The 20,580-nt window shown below is 54.7% G+C and overlaps 3 protein-coding genes across 5 annotated transcripts in view; 1 reads left to right on the top strand and 2 right to left on the bottom strand.

Moving 5' to 3' along the window:
• Nucleotides 1-20,580, bottom strand: part of PAFAH2 (platelet activating factor acetylhydrolase 2) — a 321,900-nt gene that overhangs the window by 150,096 nt on the left and 151,224 nt on the right. The window lies entirely within an intron of this gene.
• On the top strand, nucleotides 2,074-19,112 carry SELENON (selenoprotein N). Of its 2 annotated transcripts, none has more exons than XM_084788301.1 (12): nucleotides 2,074-2,299; nucleotides 2,728-2,845; nucleotides 7,105-7,238; nucleotides 9,594-9,803; nucleotides 10,652-10,776; nucleotides 11,207-11,344; nucleotides 12,705-12,786; nucleotides 12,934-13,122; nucleotides 13,640-13,745; nucleotides 15,296-15,408; nucleotides 15,511-15,612; nucleotides 16,797-19,112. In XM_084788301.1, exons 1-12 carry the CDS (start codon nucleotides 2,117-2,119, stop codon nucleotides 16,965-16,967), a joined length of 1,671 nt encoding a protein of 556 aa, XP_084644427.1. In that variant the 5' UTR covers nucleotides 2,074-2,116; the 3' UTR covers nucleotides 16,968-19,112. The 2 variants fall into 2 exon arrangements, with proteins under 2 accessions (XP_084644427.1, XP_084644428.1); XM_084788302.1 differs by lacking the exon at nucleotides 2,074-2,299 and adding an exon at nucleotides 2,486-2,571.
• AUNIP (aurora kinase A and ninein interacting protein) overlaps nucleotides 15,624-20,580 on the bottom strand; it is a 33,570-nt gene continuing 28,613 nt past the window's right edge. For both annotated transcript variants that reach the window (XM_084788326.1, XM_084788328.1), the window contains one exon: nucleotides 15,624-16,129. In XM_084788326.1, the coding sequence (XP_084644452.1) occupies nucleotides 16,014-16,129 (116 nt within the window). In that variant the 3' untranslated portion in view covers nucleotides 15,624-16,013. The remainder of the gene's footprint in view (nucleotides 16,130-20,580) is intronic.

The raw sequence follows: 20,580 nt of genomic DNA, 5'->3' as shown, positions 1-20,580 counted from the left end.
GTACAGATGAACCTTCGAACTCACAGCAATCCACCTGCCTCTCTGCTTCCCGAGTGCTGGGATTAAAGGCATGTGCCACCATGCCCGGCTCCCCTACACTAACTTTTTACATGAATGCTGGGGGATCTGAACTCAAGTTTTCATGGCTGTGTAGTCACCACTGAGCCATTTCTTCAGCCCCTAAGAGGCAGGTGAATCTCTGAGTTCGAGGCCAGCCTGGTCTACAAAATGAGTTCCAGGACTGCTAGGACTATACAGAGGAACCGTGTCTCAAAAATGAAAAAAAAAAAACAACAATAACAACCCCCCCAAAAAAACCCCTCAAACAAACAAACATACCAAAACTGAACAAACAAACAAAAAAACAGGCAAGCTTTACCTAGCTAGGTGGCCTGAGAACAAAATATGACAATATTATGAGCCCCAACTTACGCACACACAATGGCTTGAAATCCACTAGCTCATGTGCCGGAGGTCTCTAGCTCGTGGGAGTTGGAGGTGGGCTACAAAGGGTATACCTATTTCTTGTAGACTCAAGTCTGTCTGGAACTTCACAGCTGCTGGCCTCTGGGGAAAAGGAGTCAGCTGGGGCCTTAGAGCCGGATACAATTAAAGGAAGCCAGGCAGAAAGTAGGGCTCCCGGGGATGGACGGATAGGGAAAATTTTTTCTTCCAATTGCATCCCTTCCTTTCCCTATGCCCTTCCCTGAGTATTCCCAGTGTTCTCCAGAAAAAGAAAAAATGATTTCCCGTGTCAGCCAGATCCAGCTGGTAGGTACTGGCCCTACACCACCTGCCGAAGTTGCAATCTCAGCAGACACTGACTCCCTCTCTCCACAAACCCCAGACGGGCCTCTGGGACTCACCATACATAGGAGGGGAAGTTTGTCTCTGGGCTATGAAGAAGGCCTCAGAGCTCACCACCTGTGTGTGATCAAGAGCACTCTGAAGGCCCGCCCTTCAGCTGGACCATGAAGGAGACGTGCTGGGTTCGTAATTGGTTGTTATGCTCTAGATGCCTGAAGACGCTGCAGAGAACAGGCCTGATCTGGCCATCACGGGAGACCACTGAGCGTCCGTCTCATTTTTATATGTGGCTGAAACCTGTTCTGCCATGTTTTGGTATTATAAAGTGGGTTTGTGGAGACCTGGTTCTGGCAGTCCGAGTGCGCGCATGTGCGCCAGGGGTCGCTATCAGGTGTCTTCTTCTATCTCTGGAGATCGCCGGCGATCACCTGTTTGGCTAGCAAATCCCAGGGTTCTTCCTGTCTCTGCCTTCTTATGTTACAGATAGATGTGTGCAGGCACATCTGGTTTGGTTTTCTGTTGTTGTTGTTGGTGGTGGTGGTGGAGGAGGAGGAGGAGGAAGAGAAGGATGAGGAAGAGGAGGTGTTGGTGGTGGTTTTTCCAGACAGGGTTTCTCTGTGTGGCCCTGGCTATTCTGGAACTCTCTTTGTAGACCAAGCTGGCCTTGAACTCACAGAGATCCACCTGCCTCTGCCTCCCGAGTGCTGGGAATAAAAGCGTGCGCCACCACTCCTGGCTCACATCTGGATTTTTAACGTGGGTGCTGGGGATAGGAACCCATGTCCTTAAACTTCTGCAACAACCCGCCTGGTTCTGGAGATCCGCAGTCCCCGAGAGTCCTTTTCAGCGCTAACCAGTATTTTAGATCATGATTTCAACAGCACTCTTCGAAAATGGCACACATGTTTTTGCAAAAATAACGGAACTCTGCACGGAAGGGGAAAAGGAAGGGAAAGAAAGAGCCTGTGTGTGCAGTGGTGAGAGTGATCATATTTGAAGGCTCAGGAGGCAAAGACAGGAGCATCATCAGCCAAGTTCAAGTCCAGACAAAGAGTTCAAAAGCTAGGGAGAGCTACAAAGTAAGAGGGAGTCTAAAACAATGTTTTTTTAAAGGAGAGGTCGGCTAAGGACTGAGGGCCTGTAGGCCGGCTGAACAGGCACCGCGCCCTGGGGCCTCCCTCTCCCCATGGGCAGCGATGGGCCGGCAGTCCGCCCGCCTGACGCCCTCCCTTCCCGGCTCCGCCCCGCGCCGCCCGCGCCGCGCGTTCCCGGTCCCCCGCAGCCGCCGGGAGCCCCCGGAGCCGCCGCCATGGGCCGGGCCCGCCCCGCCGCACGCCAGCCGCACAGCCCGGACCCCGCCGCTGCGCCCGCGCCTCCCCGCCGCCGCGCCCGCGCCCTGGCGCTGCTCGGAGCCCTGCTGGCCGCCTTGGCCGCCGCCGCCGCTACCCGGGCCTGCGCGCTCCTCTCCGACGCCCAGGCGGCCGCGCGGCAGGTCGGAAGGGGGACGGGATGGGGACCGTGGACAGGGGTGCCTGGGACAGTGGCTCCAGAGAGAGGCGCAGAGTGAAGCTCTGCCCTGGACCCGGGAAGCGGGGACCTGGAGGGCGGGGGGGCGGAGGGGACAAAGGCCAGGACCGGATAAAGTAGGGTCGGGCCTTTGGAAGGGGAGGGAGGGGACTGAGTAGACAATGGATGGAGACGTGGAGTGAAGCAGGGACCAGCAGCGACTGGAAAAGGGACAAGGAACTCTGGGACTGTTTCGAGGTGACATTTGAACAAATGGGGTGGCAAGTGTGGAGGGGGACTCTGGGATCGGATGGCAGGAGCTGCTGCATCAGGAAGCAGCTGCCTGCTCGGGGACCCTGATATGGAGTTTGGGGCGTGTCAGGGCGCTCGGTTCAGCCCCTTCCTCCTCAACAGGAATCAGCACTGAAGGTCCTGGGGACAGATGGCCTCTTTCTCTTTTCCTCGCTGGACACTGACCAGGATATGTACATCAGCCCGGAGGAGTTCAAACCCATTGCGGAGAAACTGACAGGTACCAGAGGGGCTGGGCGCCCCGGGGAAGCTTATTACCAGGTCAGGTCCCCTCACCTGCTTCTGGCCACCTGAGTGCGGGACCCTGCCCTGGCTCACAGGGTTGAGGAGTCAGAGGCTGTGCAAGGGAATATGCAGCCAGCCACAAAACAGGAGTCACAGTTGTTTCCACGGCTCTGTAGGCTCCCGGGTGCTGGCTCCGTCCTAGCTCCCGCTAGCCAGTGCTGCCCAGGTACAATTGCTGATTTTCTTAAGAGAAAGGGAAGCCGGGCGTGGTGGCGCACGCCTTTAATCCTAGCACTTGGGAGGCAGAGGCAGGCGGATCACTGTGAGTTCAAGGCCAGCCTGGTCTACAAAGTGAGTCCAGGACAGCCAGGGATACACAGAGAAACCCTGTCTCAAAAAACCAAAAAAAAAAAAAGAGAAAGGGAAAGATAATCTGAGTCTCAAATAAATAAATAAACAAATAATAAAGCGCTTGTTCCTTCCCAGCCAGGCTGCACATCGGTGCACTTTTGAGTGGGGAGGAGTGGGTTCTTGTGAGGGTCGGAAGATAGCCTCGAGCGTCAGTGCTCTGTTGCTGTGGCCTTCTACCTTTTGTTTGAGGCAGAGTCTCTCCCTAGCCTGGAGCTCCTGCACATATGCCAGCCTGGTGGCCCACAAGTGGCCACGGTCATCCTTTCATCTCCACCTACCCTCTCACAGTGCACGATCCTGCCCGGCTTCTTTTTGGTTTTTGTTTTTTCAAAACAGGGTTTTTCTGTGTAGCCTTGGTGGTCCTGGACTCGCTGTGTAGACCAGGTTGGCCTCGAGCCTCTGCCTCCCGAGTGCTAGGATTAAAGACGTGCGCCGTCACCGCCACCACCTGGCCCTGCCCCGGCTTTTTATGTGGGTTCTGGGGATTTGAACTCATGCTTCTGAAGCAAGTGCTTCATCAAGTGAGCCATCTCCCTAACTGCTGCTGTTGCCCCTCCCCCCTTCAAGCTTTTGGAGACAGTGAAGATTGAACACAGAGTTTTGCCACTGAGCTACATGCCCAAGCCTTTGAGACAAGGTCTCACTAAGCCTTATAGCCCAAACAGGCATCTAGCTTGCCAGTCCTCTTGCCTCGATGTCCCTGTTGGGCACCAGCGTGTGGAAGCCTGTCAGTGGGTAAGAGGCAGGGCAGCTACACCATGGTACCATCGTGGGCTTGTCAGGTTTCAAGGATGGTTGTGAAGAGTGATCACTTGCTGGCCCAAGGGTCTGGGGTCATTGCTAGAGGAGGATGGCCAGGTGAAGATGCTAAATTTTTAAAAGATTTATTTATTATTATGTATACGTGTACCCCTGCAGGCCAGAAGAGGGCATCAGATCACATTATAGATGGTTGTGAGCCACCATGTGGTTGCTAGGAATTGAACTCAGGACCTCTGGAAGAACAGTCAGTGCTCTTAACCCCTGAGCCATATCTCCAGCCCCAAAGATACAAATTTTAAAAGATTTATTTTATTTTATTTAAAAAGATGTATTTTAGTGGCTGCAGAGATGGCTCGGTGGTTGAAAGCATTGATTGCTTCTTCAGAAGAACTGGGTTCAAATCCTAGCACCCACCCGGCAGCTCACAACTGCCTCTAACTCCAGTCCCAGGGCATCTGATACCCCTCCCCCCAAACACACACACATACATGCAGGCAAAACACCAATGAACAGGAAATAAAAATAAATAATTTTTTTAAAAAGATGTATTTTATGTATGTATGTGTCTGCCTGTATGTGCACCATGTGAGTAAAGTACCCTCAGAAGCCAGAAGAGGGCATCAGATCCCCAGGAGCTAGAGTTACAGACAGCTGTGAGCCACCGTGTGGGAGCTGGGAATTGAACCTAGGTCTTCTGGAAGAGCAGCCGAAGCTCCTGACTCCCAAGCTATCACTCCAGTCCTAGCTTTTACTTTTGCTTTTGTTTTTGTTTTTTTCAAGACATGGTTTCTCTGTGTAGCCTTGGCTGTGCTGGACTTGCTTTGTAGACCAGGCTGGCCTTGAACTCACAGCGATCCACCTGCCTCTGCCTTCCAAATGCTAGGATTAAAGACGTGCGCCACCATCGCCCGGCCCAGCTTTTACTTTTGAAATACAGTCTCACTAAGCTGGCTTTCAGCTTACTCTAGAGTTCAGGCTGACCTCAAACTCAGATCCGCCTGCCTCTGCCTCCTGAGTGCTGAGATTAAAGGCCTGCGCCAACACCGCCACTGCCACCACCACCACTGCCACCACCATCACCTGGCTGGCCCAGTTATTCTTAATAATTAGCATTGAAATCACTCTGTATGTAAGGCAAACTAATAATAATGCTACATAACCCTCCCTCCCTTTGTCTGATGTTTCCAGATTGCTATTTTAAAAGTTTACTGGCCAGAGGGGGTGGTACACAATTCAAGAGACAGTAGTACCACAAATTTAAGGCCAGCCTGATCTACATAGCAAGTTCCGAGCCAGCCTAAGACATGTCTCAAATAAACAATAACTAAAGTTTTATTGTGTTGACTTACAGATAAAGAAATAACAAAATGGGCTGGAGAGATGGTTCAGTGGTTAAGAGCCTTGTCTGCTCTTCCAAAGGTCCTGAGTTCAATTCCCAGAAACCACATGGTGGCTCACAACCATCTATACTGAGATCTGGTGCCCTCTTCTGGCGTGCAAGCTCACATGCAGGCAGAGCACTGTATAAATAATAAATAAATAAATCTTAAAAAGAAAGAAAGAACAACAAATCTGGGCGGTAGTGGTGCACACCTTTAATCCCAGCATGTGGAAGGCAGAGGCAGGCAGATCTCTGAGTTTGAGGCCAGCCTGGTCTACAGACTGAGTCCAGGGCAGCCAAGGCTACACAGGGAAACCCTGTCTCAAAAACAAAACAAAACAAAAAAACTAAAGAAAGAAAAGAAAACAAGAAAGAAATAACAACAATCACGTAAGATTGTTTATTATCATGATCATCATCATCATCATCATTGTATGTATGCACACACACACACTCGTGTGCCTCAGCACACACCTGGAGGTACACACCTGGAGGTCGGAGGACAACTTTTGGAAGTCAGTTCTCTTCCCTCCACTCGATTGTGACTGCGGCAGAAGCCTCTCTTGTTTCTTTCTTTTCTTTTCTTTTCTTTTTATTTTTATTTTTATTTAATTTTAATTAATGTGCACTGGTGTGAGGGTGTCAGATCTTGGAGTTACAGACAGTTGTAAGCTGCCATGTGGGTGCTGGGAATCGAACCTGGGTCCTTTAGGAAGAGCAGGCAGTACTCCTAACCTCTGAGCCATCTCTCCAGCCCCCTCTCTTGTTTCCTATGCAGCGCCTGTTTTGGCGAGAGAGCTCAGGTCAGGCTAATGGGGCAGGCACTTTCACTCACTGAGCTGTCTTGCCGAGCCATCTCACCAGCGCAACGGTGATCGTTTGAACAGGGCTGCTGTGGACTGCTAATTAAAAGGGCAGTTTCCTGAGTCTAAGCCCTGAAGGCTCCTGGAGGTGGAGGTGGGCTCTGAGCCGCTGCGGTGTGCCCAGGCAGCCTGCGTGCCTGATGGCGCTGGTTGACTGGTGTCTGTGATGTACCCCACTTAGCTTGGCTAGTCACCAGTGCCACCAAGTGCCAGGCCTTGTCTCTGTACCTTCACCCGTCCTTGGGACTCTGTAAGGCAGGGCTAGCATGCTTAATTCGGTGATAGATGACCATTCTGTCACTGCTTTGGGGATCGGCTTCTCTCCCCCCTTAACCCTGCCTCGTGGCTCCATCCATATGGGAAATAGGAGGAACTGGGCACCTCCCTATGGGAGAGCGGAGAAATCAGCCAGAAGAGCAGGGAGAAGCAGGTCCAGTCTCCGCCCACAAGTGGTTCATCCAGTGACATCAAAGCCCAACAGCCTGATGTGTCTTGCTGTTCTCTTTGCTAAGAGCCCCTTGACTGAGTCCTAAGATCCAGAAGCAGGTCATCACTGATCATGGCCCCAGAGTGACACAGGCCTGGCTTTGAGTCTTGGCTATGTGACAGTGGGGAAGTGACTTCATATCCACTTACTTGTGTTTGTGAAATGGTTTATAATGACGTTGTCTGTTCCCGGGCTGCAATGAAAGCAGGCCCTCATACACGGTGTTTGTCACTTTGGTGACTTGGTGTAGCCCTGCCCCAAGCCTAGCTTTCTTGTCACCGGCACTCTGAGAGAAGTGAGGCCTGGGCACCAAGGGCAGGAGGGCCTCTGCAGCCACCTCTGTTCCATAGGGTCCGTTCCTGTGGCCAACTATGAGGAGGAAGAGCTGTCCCATGACCCCAGCGAGGAGACGGTCACCATAGAATCCCGATTCCAGCCTCTGCTCACGGAGACCATGACCAAGAGCAAGGATGGCTTCCTAGGGGTGAGTCAGGGGCCGGGCGATGGCCCGGGAGGGGCCACTGATGTCAAAACTGCCTGTGTATACTTGCTCCTGAGGACAGGCCTGTGTCCCTCACCTCATCAGTGTCCCTCGTGTGCCCACTGCATCCAAAAAGCCGAGCTTGCTTTCCAGCTTGGTCTGGGGGAAGAACAGGAGGGGGGCTGCAAGAGCCCCTCCCCTGCACGGGGAAGTCTGGGAGAGCTTCCTGATAGGGGTGACATCTGACAGAGGCTGTCCCCAGCATGGGGACGGGCTGGAGGAGGGAGCCCAGATGATAGGCACTTTCTGCCAGTCTGTTTCCTGGGCCCCCTAGCCAGCATCCAGCATGTGACAGGTGATGTCACATCCTGGTGGCCTAGATGTGCAGTTCAGCCTCTGGCGGGGACTGTGGAGGAGGACAAGCCCCTGAGGGAGAGAGGGGGCTGACAGGTGCTTGCGTTACCAGCTTCTTCCTAGCTCACGGCCCTAAGGACACAGTGACACACACACACCCCCATTGCATCCCCACCCCTGACCCCGCTGGCTGTCACCTCTCTCCTAACCAGGTCCCTCTGGGTTTCCTTCCTAGTCACTGGGTTTGCATCCCTCCTTCTTGCTTGCTGTTCCCTCTGCCACGAACAGCTGTCGCTCTGTGCCCAGCTGGTACCTGCTTGGCAAAGCCCCACTTCCATATGAGTTAAGAGCCTGTGGCAAAGGGTGGCAGGCAGGCCAGAGGGCAGGTGTGGCTGGCCCAGGGCCTGTGAGGAGAGGCATGCTGGCTGCTGGCTGCTGGCTGCTGGCTGCTGCCTAATGGGGCAGCAAGAGGAGGCTGGGTCTCTTTGACTGACTTTTACCTTTTATTCTGCAGAAGCAAAATGCCTCAGTGGGTTGATTGTGAAATTGGATTTGTGTTCTCCAGGCTGGGGGTGGGGGGTGCAAGCAGACCAGTTCCTGGAGTGGGTAGAGGAGGGGGGGTGGACACAGAGGGAAGAGCCTGGAGGTGAGAGCAGGGAGTGGCTGCTGATGAAAAGTGGGGAGCAGAGCAGGTGACCCAAAGGTGACCAAGCCGGGGACCAGTGTTTGACGTGCTGTTTAGGGCTATAAGAAGAGAGGGAAAAACATCACTCAGGACATGGAGGTGACCAGGGCATGTGGAGGGGGGCGCACCTCTGTAAGTGGAAACCCAGGCTCAACCTTCTTGGGGAGACCTGGAGAGGAGAATTGCAGGTGATGGATGGCCTTGCCCGGCAGATGGCTTCCGGTAGGCATGCTGGAATAGGAACCAGGGGACCTCTGCACTCAGGAAGGCAGAGCAGGTGCCCCAACTGGGCCACAGCCCTGAACTCCTCCTCTGGCAATGCCCTGCAGTGCTGGCCGGCCTGTGAGCAGTACCCACAGGCAAGCAGCTCCGCCTGGCTCGCCCTGGAGAACCTGCCTGTTTGATTCCTTGGGATGGGAGCTCCCTGGACAGTTCCTCCTCCTCCTCCTGCTGTGGCTGCCTCCCTCTAAGCCTGGCTCTTTTGCCACTGTGGAGGTGCAGAGGGAGCGGGGGACCTGCTACCCGGCAAGACAGGAGGCCCTTCTGTCCTGGTAATGGTGCTTTAAGGGGCACACCACCTGCTGCCTCTATAAGATCATAGGGGAACCACAGACGGAAGAGCAGTAATGAGGGACCCCACACCTCCGGGGTCCTGCCTCAGCGCTCCATGGCATGTGTACATAGCCCTGAGGCTGCCGGGTGATCACTTCTGCCCTCACACACTCCTCAGCTAGGAAAGGCTAACGGGGGAAGACCTTGCTCCTGGCTGGGCAGGTGACTGGTGGCAGGGCCTTCTCTGGGGGTGACCTTTCTTCCATTTCCCTGGGGTTCTGCTCTTAACTCTGAAGATTTTTCTATTTTTCACTCACCTCCTTCACCAGACTCAACAGCACCCCCAAACTCTGGTCAGGTGCGGTTATGGGGGTTACCAGGGGATTAGAGAGTGGAAAGCAAGATTGCCTGAGGGAGCCAGCAGCCTGGGGCAGGGCCCCACCCCCACCCCCGGTTTCTGCCGAGGCTGGGGGTGGGGCCTGCATGAAGCCCAGTGCTCTACCACCCTCTTCTAGGGCAGGTGGCACCTCCGGCCACTCAGCTGCCCACCCTGTGTAAGCTGCCCTGCCCTGGCCTGGCCTGCGCCAGGCCTGGCAAGCCACTAAAGCTGGGGTAGTGTGTGTACGTGAGAGGGTCCTCTAGTGGGACAGTGCTAAGCTTGTGGCCGTTCCTGAGATATGACTTTCCTCATGCTCCCACTGCTGTCCCAGCCTATGGTCTGGCGGGGATGTGAGGAGCATCCTAGAACTTTGGCGTCCCCATCCCAGGTCTCCCGCCTCGCTCTGTCAGGCCTCCGGAACTGGACGACCGCAGCCTCCCCAAGCGCAGTGTTTGCCGCCCGACACTTCCGGCCCTTCCTGCCCCCTCCAGGTCAGGAGCTGGGCCAGCCCTGGTGGATTATCCCTGGCGAGCTGAGCGTCTTCACGGGCTATCTGTCCAACAACCGATTCTACCCACCGCCGCCCAAGGGCAAGGAGGTAAGGACGGCACTGGGAGATAGAGGCTGCACCTGGCCCCAGCTCGAGAGTGGCCCTTCCTGTGTGAACCTGGACCCAAGTACCTGACATTCTTTGCCCGTCCAACCCTCTTGCCCCAGTCTCCCTCCCTCCCTCCCCCCCTCTCCCCCCCCCTCTCTCTGACCCCCAGCATACAGATCCAGGTCCCAGGCCCAAAGAAGCCAGCTAGGGTCTCACTGCTGTCCCTAAGGTCTCACTGCTGTCCCTAGGGTCTTGCTGCTGCCCCTAGGGTCCCACTGCTGTCCCTAGGGTCTCGCTGCTGCCTCTAGGGTCTCACTGCTGTCCCTAGGGTCTCGCTGCTGTCCCTAGGGTCTCGCTGCTGCCCCTAGGGTCTCGCTGCTGCCTCTAGGGTCTCGCTGCTGTCCCTAGGGTCTCACTGCTGTCCCTAGGGTCTCGCTGCTGTCCCTAGGGTCTCGCTGCTGTCCCTAGGGTCTCGCTGCTGTCCCTAGGGTCTCGCTGCTGTCCCTAAGGTCTCACTGCTGTCCCTAGGGTCTCGCTGCTGCCCCTAGGGTCTCACTGCTGTCCCTAGGGTCTCGCTGCTGCCCCTAGGGTCTCGCTGCTGCCCCTAGGGTCTCGCTGCTGTCCCTAAGGTCTCACTGCTGTCCCTAGGGTCTCGCTGCTGTCCCTAAGGTCTCACTGCTGTCCCTAGGGTCTCCCTGCTGCCCCTAGGGTCTCACTGCTGTCCTTAGGGTCTCGCTGCTGCCTCTAGGGTCTCGCTGCTGTCCCTAGGGTCTCGCTGCTGCCTCTAGGGTCTCGCTGCTGTCTCTAGGGTCTCGCTGCTGCCTCTAGGGTCTCGCTGCTGTCCCTAGGTCATCATCCACCGGCTACTGAGCATGTTTCATCCGCGCCCCTTCGTGAAGACCCGCTTTGCCCCTCAGGGCACCGTGGCCTGCCTGACTGCCATCAGCGATTCCTATTACACTGTGATGTTCCGGTGAGTGTCACGAGGCTTGGAAGGGTAGGCGAAAGCCAAGCGAGAGATTCCAGCTTCACCGCCTCCCTCCCTGTCGGGGTCAGGCTCTCTGAGTCTGGGGAATAATGCCTTCCTCAGAGGGCACAGGATTTGGTGAGAGGTGCCTGGGACTTGCTTAGCCCTCAACTGGAACTGGCTGGTGGTCCCGGGCGGTATCGTCCACACAGAGGGCCACGCACCCACGCACGCACGCACGCACGCACGCACACGCACGCGCCCTGGAGAAGGATAGCCAGGGAGGGCGAGGGCAAAGCTTCCAAGGGAGGCAGCGCAGAGGCTGAGCCTTCGAGGGTCTCTGTTTTCTCCCTGTCCCTGACTCCACAGCAAGGCTCCCTAGGCTCTGGGAGATTTGGGGAGGGCTCCAGGCTTAGCCAACCCCGCTCCCCCACAGGATCCACGCCGAGTTCCAGCTCAGCGAGCCTCCCGACTTCCCCTTCTGGTTCTCGCCGGGCCAGTTCACCGGCCATATCATCCTGTCCAAAGATGCTACACACATCCGTGACTTCCGGCTGTTTGTGCCCAATCACAGGTAGGCGCTGGCCCTGGCGCGGCCTCGGCACCTTGCTACTGCATTCTGCTGCTGCTGTTGTTCCTGAGCTCAGACGTCAAGGGGCCCACAGACTCTTCAGCCTTTCCTTTCCCTCCTTCCCCAGCGCCACCGCTTGGGACCTATTGCTGATCAACAGGAGGCAGCAAAGTGGTCCCAGTTTGCAGATCCTAGGGCCCAACAAACAGCTAGGGTCTCTTCTGTTGTCACACAGCCGCCAGTAGCCCCTTCCCCACCCCACCCCCCGCCCCCAAATTGGTATCTCTTGTCCTCTGAAGATAGCCTAGACAGACATGGATCCTAGCTTATACTCGTGCCCCTGAGGGGGAAGGTCAGCAGCTGGGCAGGGACTGTGGGAATCCTGGAAGGCTTCCTGGAGGAGGTGACATCCAATCAAAGCCTGTGAGAAAGAAAGAAGTAGCACACGGAGGGGCTTGAGGGGAGGCAGTCACCACAGAGCCTTGATGGGACAGCCCCTTATACTGGTTCTTTGCCTGTACCAGGTCAGCCCCATCAGCAGATCAGGGGACCAAGGGGTGGGGGTGGGGTAGCTTCAAGAGCGTACTCCCTGATAGGATAGCAAATGGCTTTTAAGCAGAGCCATAAGAGTCCTTATGCAAGAGCTGGGAGGCCTGAGGCTCTGATTTAAAACTTGCTCTTGGTAGCCATGGGCTGTGTGGCTGTGGGCAAGACCCCCCAGTGTCCTCACTTTCCAGTTAGAAGGCTGAGCAGGGATAATAATAATTATTGGGAGAGCCTGGACCCACTGAGAGTGGCTTCTCTCCCTCTCTAGAGAGGCAGGGCGGAGACATGCCCGTGCTGGGGCAGAAGCTGGCCTCAGCGTGTCTCCTTCAAAGTCTTGGACTGATTAACACAGAGGGTAGATGACCAGCCAGGATCTACCCAGAGGGCCTGTGTCTAAGAACAGAGGTCTACCCACGGGGACACCTCTGAGGATATTCAGTCACTTAAACAGACTATTGTTTGGCGGTCCTGGGGCTCCCTCGTGTGGCCAACCTTCAGATTGCACTGCCAGGAGATTCTTCCAAGGCCAAATTGGCACCAACAAGGCACCAACCTGGTTTCTTACTGCTGCCTCATCCTGGGTCCTGCAACGATGCACTGGCCCCCTCTCTGCAACGAAGGGTCGTGACCAGTATACAGGGTCATGCTATAAGAGCCCTTGTGCACTGTCCAGGCCTGGCCCAGGGTCGGCTGTCAAAATCCCAGTGACATCTCTGGAGTCTGTTGTGTCTTCAACTGCTTGTGTTAAACCTGATGGCACCTGACGTGTGACTAACAGGCTTTGATGGCAATGTTGTTTTACCCTGGTCATCCCCAGGTCCCTGAATGTGGACATGGAGTGGCTGTACGGGGCCAGTGAGACCAGCAACATGGAGGTGGACATCGGCTACATACCCCAGGTGAACACCCAGGTGCCCTTACCCAGATATATTCAGCTGTAAGGCCCTGAGCCCCCCATCTCCCCACTTCTGCAGAGTAGACCATTCCTGAAGGTTTCCCAGGAGGCCCCTCTCTGACACGCCCCTCACCACTGACTTCCGGCCCAGATGGAGCTGGAGGCTCTGGGCCCCTCGGTGCCCTCTGTGATCCTGGATGAAGATGGCAACATGATTGACAGCCGCCTGCCCTCCGGAGAACCCCTCCAGTTTGTGTTTGAAGAGATCAAATGGCACCAGGAGCTGAGCTGGGAGGAAGCTGCCCGGCGTCTGGAGGTGGCCATGTACCCCTTCAAGAAGGTGAGGTTTAGCTGGGTGGTGGTGGCACACGCCTTTAATCCCAGCACTCGGGAGGCAGAGGCAGGTGGATCGCTGTGAGTTCGAGGCCAGCCTGGTCTACAAAGCGAGTCCAGGACAGCCAAGACTACATAGAGAAACCCTGTCTCAAAAAAAAAGAAAAGAAAAGAAAAGAAGGTGAGGCTGGGCATGGAAGCCAGGGGAAGGCTCCATGAGGCTGAGGCTGGGAGCTCGGCTCTAGTTATAGGCACTGTGCTGAAACGGTGGGGCACAGGGGGAGCTTGGGTCATGGGACACACCTCTGTTAATCTAATCTTGGAGAAGGATCACATGACTCAGCCATGCCCCTTCATACACACACATATGCAAGCACACACATGCGTGCACACGTGTACCACACACACACACACACACACACACACACACACACACAAACGCACAGGATAAATGCATGCTTTACCTGCACAACCCCAAACAGGACCCCAGGCACTCAGTAGCTTCTGTCTTGGTCTGACCACAGGTTAACTACCTGCCATTCACGGAGGCCTTTGACAGAGCCAAGGCCGAGAGCAAACTTGTGCATTCCATCTTGCTGTGGGGGGCCCTGGACGACCAATCCTGCTGAGGTGAGGGAACCCCTGGTCAGCCCTAGGGGGAAGTGGGGATCTTCCTACTCTATGGATGGAGCACAAGAGGCTGTGGGATAAACAGGGCTTGGAGCCATGAGGACTTGGGCCATGTAGGACCAGGGTTCCAGAGAAGCTTTCAGTGCTTGGGCTGAGCTAGAAGATGATGCCAAGTGTAGAGAAAAGGCCAGGCTGACGTGCTCACGTTTGACCAAGCTGGCAAAGCAGCTTCCCTCCCTGAGCCCGACAGTGAAAAGGGCAGAGCATACCGATTCCCCAGGCATGAACCTTGGGTGTCAATGTATTTTGTACTGTGTAAAGTAAAACCTACAGGTAAGAGAGGGAACCGTGCCAGAGGCTGGGCTTGGGTTTCTTATCCAGAATATTCACCAAAGACCTTCTGGAAAGTTCTCTAGGTGTCCAACGATGAGTTCAAAAATGAGAAAAACAATGGCCCTGCCCTCGTCTGGTTGGTCACTCAGCAGACAGTATGGGGACCTGCTGTAGCTATGCATTATCCCAGTGTGGTGTGGATGCTCATGTAGGAAGGTAACCCGAGGGCAGTGTCATACAAAACAGACAGACACACAGACAGACACACAGGCAGCAAGGTAACAGAAGCGAAGCTGGAGCAATCAGAGACTTCTTGGAGAAAGTGGCATTTAAACTGAGACTTTGAGAGATGAGTCGGGGTTTGTCACATGACAGGAGGAAGAGAATTTTGGGTAGACAGTGTCTGTGTGAAGGCCCTAGAGACAAAGAACCAAATGAGACTGAGAATCAGTCAGCTGGGCGTGGTGGTGCACGCCTGTATCCCAGCACTTGGGAGGCAGAGGCAGGTAGATTGCTGTGAATTTGAGGCCAGCCTAGTCTACAAAGCGAGTCCAGGACAGCCAGTGCTACACAGAGAAACCCTGTGTCGAAAACAATAACAACAACAACAACATCAAACAAAAAACAAAATAAATCAGTCACTGGCCAGGCAGTGGTGGTGCATGTCTTTAGTCCCAGCACTCAGGAGGCATAGGCAGGCGATCTCTGAGTTGGAGGCCACCCTGGTCTATGGAATAAGTTCCAGGAAGCCAGGGCTACACAGAGAAACCCTGTTTCAAAAAACAAGACAAAACAAAACAAAAAAAAAGAATCAGTCCCTGTTAACAAGCTATGGGCCACCCCAGCCTCAGCTCAGGGTACCAACATTGTTCGTGCAGACCCAGCCTCCCCTTCATTCGGCATCTACTCCTTGAGTCTGTTGCTGGCTTTTCATTTATTTGTGTCATTTCTTGAGACAGGGTCCCTGCTCTATCTCAGGCTAGCCTTTAACTCACTCCTCATGTAGCCCAGGCTGGCCCTGAGTGCATGGTACTCCTCTTGCCTCAGCCTCCAGGTGCTAGGATAACCACTCTTGGCTAGTATCTACTCTTTCAGCCTACCATGTCACCTGAGTATGGAGACATTCTGCAGCCCACGGGGTTTCCCAAACTGAGACCATTGCTATAAAATTGGGGGGTGGGGGGGCTGCTACTCACCCTTGGCCTTGCCCTGTATAGGTTCGGGGCGGACTCTCCGGGAGACTGTCCTGGAAAGCCCGCCCATCCTCGCTCTTCTCAACGAGAGCTTCATCAGTACCTGGTCCCTGGTAAAGGAGTTGGAAGACCTGCAGGTGAGCAAGGGGTCAAAGGGGGGTAGGGTGGGGAGCGGCCTATATGGGTGTCCCCAAGACAGCACTGGGCCCAGATGCCAGGAAGTACCATTGTTCCCACAGCTCCAGCAGGAGAATCCATTCCATAGGCAGCTGGCAGGCCTACACCTGGAGAAGTACAGCTTCCCCGTGGAGATGATGATCTGCATGCCCAACGGCACCGTGGTAGGTCCCCAGGGGGCAGGGACATGAGGGGTGGCCTCTTCCTGAGCTGTCTCAGCCGCTCTGAGGCCGTCATCTCCATCCCCCGGCATAGCGATCCTGAGCAGACTTCAGAGATGCTTTAGGAAGGGTACATACAGCGAGGCACTTAGTACAGCCATAGAGCCAACATGTCCCCGAGGGAACCTTGTCAGTTCAGTAGACAAAACATGGCCCAAGGGATGGCTTTCTGGACCACTGAGGCCAGGGGAGGAGGGTAGAGGACCTGGCCTGAGGCAAGATTCCAGATCCCTGCCCCCACTCCTGCCCCCACTCCCTTCTGGCTGCTTAGAGGGCCTGGCGTCAGGTCATAGCAGGTTTGGAAAACGTACCCATTTTCAGATGTGTAGAGTAAGGCTCGGACTCTAAACAGCTTTCCCATCTTCAGTCCCAGTGTGGCCAGAGTGGGAGGGCCGGGCTACAGGAAGGAGCCGAGCTGGCCAGCTTTTAGGGCGTGGTAGCCAGGAGCAGGAAGCTGGGGCTGGAAGGAAAGGAAAAGACAGCGTGCTTGAGGCTTCTGCTGCTCCAGGCAAAGGTAAGAACAGCCCCTGTTAGTATTGGAAAGGCAGGGAGGAAAGGCCCGGCAGCGACAAGCCAGGTGGCTCCTGTGTGTTACTGGTGGCTCCTACCCTGTGGAGCACACCCTGAGGTCATGAAGAGAGCACTTGGAATTCTGGGAGACTCTGTCTGGCAAGCTTTACTTGGTTCCCTCATCCGGGCCTCACTCATTTGCTCCTTCACTGTGTACCCACTCCACCAAGCTCTGTAGAAAGGCAAGGGCGTGCTGAAATTAAGGGGAGCTAAGGAAGCGTGCTGAGCACCAGGCTTTTGAATATGTGTTCAGGGGTGGGGGTGGGGCATCATCAGAACACAAGAGAGAAAGGATTTTGTGAGGGAGCTGGCACTGAAAGATGCGGGGTTTTTTTTTTCTTAGTGGGTGAGGTGGGGAGGCACTCCCACAGTAGAAGGCTACGTGGGAGCTTATACCAATGGGAACAGCCTTGCCTGGGCAGCTCTTTCTGGTGCACCTTCAGTGTGAGAGCAACCTATCTCTCCTCACCACAGAGAGAAGCTGGTAGAGGCTGAGATGGCCTGGGTAGGCCTGGCTTATGGCCTCCCCAGCTCTCCTCACCCAGTCCTTTCCCTAGGTCCATCACATCAATGCCAACCACTTCCTGGACATCACCTCCATGAAGCCGGAAGACATGGAGACCAACGTCTTCAGCTTCCCGCCCACTTTTGAGGACCCATCCACAGCCACCTACATGCAGTTCCTGAGGGAGGGACTCCGGCGCGGCCTGCCCCTCCTCCAGCCCTAGCGGACCCCGTGCAAAGCTGGCGGACGGAATCCACACGCTGTGGAGCCCCCAGTGCCCCCAGCCCATTTCCCCACCTCGTTCCCAGGCTTGCCTGGAGAGGTCCAAGGTCAACCGAGGCTGGTGGGTGGGTGAGGAGGCCCCGCCTGCCGGCCTGGCCATGTAAATGAGCCAAAAGCCTCCCACCACTAGCCAAGCCGCCCTTCCCTACTCAGCTGGCTCCAAACACTGCCTCAAGTCCTCCCAAACAGAGTCTGAGGTGCCCTCCCCGGATCAAAGGAATCTAAAGAGCTTGGCCCAGGGGGGCAGGCTGCTAGCCCTAGGCCTGTTTGGAACCTTCTATCCTGGCTGTCCCCCAGGCAGTCTTCAATATCCAGTGCTCCCAGCAGGGGTCGCTGTCAGCCGGAGACAGCTGTCCGTGCACAGAAGCCCTTCCCTGAAAGTGGAGACCCCGCTATCCACTGCTGCCCTGCAGAGCATTGACTAGATGACCCAGCCTTTCCAGGGAGAAGTTTCTGGAGAAGTTCACTGTGAAGTAGGTTACCGTGGGGTTCTGGGACGGGGAGCAGGAAGTTTCTTGCCACCTGCTCTCGGCCAGGGTTACGGGCAGGACTGCTGGAGCCAGCGCCCTCATCACACCCCCCACCCTGACCCCTACACCATAGAGGTAGAGGCCCAGGCAAAGAACACAGCCTTTCCTACAGCCAGCACTGTTTAGGCCCCCAGGGTACCGCCGAGTACCCCATCTACCAAGGGATGGCCACTAACAGTGCCCCTTGGCAACTTGGGGGAACTTGGTCCACCACATCTTCAACCACTGACCATGCCAGTCTTTTTTATGCACACAGAAAAAGTGTTTTTATATGAACTTTTTTCACAGTTTATAGATATTTTTTTGAAAAAAAAAATCTGAATGCTGAGGAGAAAGAGAGGGGCAATGGCTTCCCCCAGCAACAGCCGCATGACGGCTGGGTCTGAAATCCCAAATGGATCCAGCCTGATGTCCTCGCAGTTGCGCATGTGGGGAAAAAATATGCTCAGCTTCTTTCTCTTGAACTTTTTACAAGCAGTCCTCCGAGGTTCAGTATTTCCCTAGCTCTGCCCTGCGCTCCACACTCCCCAAGAACGGCCTCGAACTTAAGCGCATCAAGGCCCTTCTTGGCAGCACCCAGTTCTTTCCCCTGGCTCCACTAGGGACCTAAGTCTTCAACCTGGCAGAGGAGGAAGGTAGGTGGCCTTCCCTGAGCCTCCTCCCCTGCCTGCCACTACAGACACCACGGAGCCCAGCTCACGGTCTCTGGGCCGCTCTGTGAAGATCACACACATTTTTCTCAGTTCTTAGAACCAACCAGTGAATTGGAAAATTGCCTCCTTTTCTTTTCTTTTTTTTTCTTCCTCCTCCTCCTTTTGTTTTTGTTTGTTTGTTTGTTTTTTGGTTCTTGTTTTGTTTTGTTTTTGGTTTTTTCGAGACAAGGTTTCTCTGTGGAGGCCTGGCTGTCCTGGACTCACTTTGTAGACCAGGCTGGCCTCGAACTCAGCTATCTACCTGCCTTTGTCTCCCAAGTGCTGGGATTAAAGGAGTGCACCACCACGCCTGGCTTTGCCTCCATTTTCAGGTGAAGACACACAAGTCTTATGGAAGCAAAGTGATTTCCCAGGGTCACCCAGTACCAGAGTTGCAATCCAAACCCACATGCCTCCAAAGGCTCTGTCTTGTCTTGTCTTTGGGGGCGCTTTGTCTGATACAGCATCCCTGCTCGTTTCCCCCTGAGGTGGGAAAGAAATCCTTTCAAACCATCGCGTCTCCTGCTACGTGCCCATAGATAGCTCTGCCAGGTTCTCTGTCCTGGGAGGCAGGTTCTTTCATAAGGACCCATGGAGACAAATGGGCCCCTGAGTGCTTCCCAGTGCCCCTGCCATCTTGTAGGTGTGGCACGTGTGTGCTGCCCAGACTCAGCAGGGGCCAGAGCAATGCTGAGCAGTCCTGCTCCTATGTAAAGTATTGATTTCTAGGGCTTTCTGCACCTTCGTTTAATGTCTCTGCACGTCCCCTGATGTCATACACACACACACACACACACACACACACACACGCGCGCTTCTTCCCCCTCCCCAGCACGTCCTGTAATAAAACTGGAGTGTGTCTAAGGTAGCTTGGTGCTTTTCCTTTGAGCAGGATGCTTGAGTTTGTCCCCCCACAGTCTGGCTGCTGCCCCTGTTGGGAGATGGGCAGGGACAGGCACATTCTGAGCTGGAATGTCTTTGGAGCCTTGTCTGGGACTTGCCTAAGTTAGTCCGTTTGTAATGGGATAAAGTATATGGGAGAAAGCCAGGCGTGGTGGCGCACGCCTTTAGTCCCAGCACTCGGGACGCAGAGGCAGGCGAATCTCTGAGAGTTTGAGGCCAGCCTGGTCTACAAAATGAGTGCAGGACAGCCAAGGCTACACAGGCTTGTCTCGAAACACAGGCGCGAGCACACACACACACACACACACGAGTCCAGACACACACACACATATGAGAGTCCAGAACTTTGCATTGAGAATGGTCCTGGTGTTAAAGAATGGTCTTAGAAGCCAAGCATATGGTAGGCATTAGGTAATCATGGGAGGGTATGTACCCGTAGGGGCGGTGGGATAGCTCACAGGTAAAAGTGCTACTGAGACAACCTGAGTTTGGTCCCTGAGTTCCACCTGATGGAGAGAACAACTCGCAGTGGTCTTTTGGCCTTCACAAGGCACCATAGCGCACACACATGGGGACGTTGTAAGGAGGGGGAAGACCTGTCAAGGAAGGGTTGAGTCAGAAGGGGGCAAGGACACATGCTGAGGCAGAGTGTGGAGGCAAGCCTTCCACAGAAGGAGGGCTCTGGAACAAAGCAGCCTTCTGCACATGTTTGGCTTTCACTGACGTGGGGAGGTTAAGTCACTTCCCAGGTTCAAGTTTGACTTGAACCACTTACATATCTTATGGGGACTGGTGCAAGGAAAATGTGAGAAATGTAGATGGTCAGGTGCTACACAGTGGTGGCTTTGTCACTGATAGACTGTGTGTCTTGACAGCGATACTCTTCCAATTATAAAGGAACTGAGAATTTCTCAATTATCTAGAACTTGAGTGGTGCCCCATCTGTGTTTAGATGTAAATTGTCTACAACTGTGGTTAACAGCTGCCCTGGGATCCAGCACAGTGCTAGCTGTGCAGGTTTGTAGCGTGGAGCCGTAGTAGGCTATACCAACGCCCCTAGGTGTGTAGTATATACTACATTATGTAGGTGTGTGCAAGCACACTCACTCGGTACTGTTTGTATAACTCAGTCACCTAAGGACACGTTTCTCAGAGAGTAGCCGTTCTTCAGCCAACATGTAACTGTAATTTCAATAGGACAACAATAGGGAAATTGGTGAGGCAGGTCTGGGCGTAGTGCCCGGTGTGACTGCCTAGGGCTGTCCACCCACGAATCCAACAGATTTGTCCCTGGCAGATGGGGATTGCAAGCTTTGGGACCAAAGGAATGCAACTGGTGAGCCAGGCAAAGCCATGTGCTGAGGGCAGAGAAGCAAGTGTGTATCCATTAACTGGGTACCATGGAGACGAGCAGAAGGAGCGAGCCTGA

Source organism: Acomys minous (genome assembly GCF_964271855.1).
Source record: "Acomys minous genome assembly, chromosome: 6".
NCBI lineage: Eukaryota > Metazoa > Chordata > Mammalia > Rodentia > Muridae > Acomys > Acomys minous.
The sequence above is the reverse complement of the archived record's forward strand: the minus strand, read 5'-3'. Positions and strand labels throughout refer to the sequence as shown.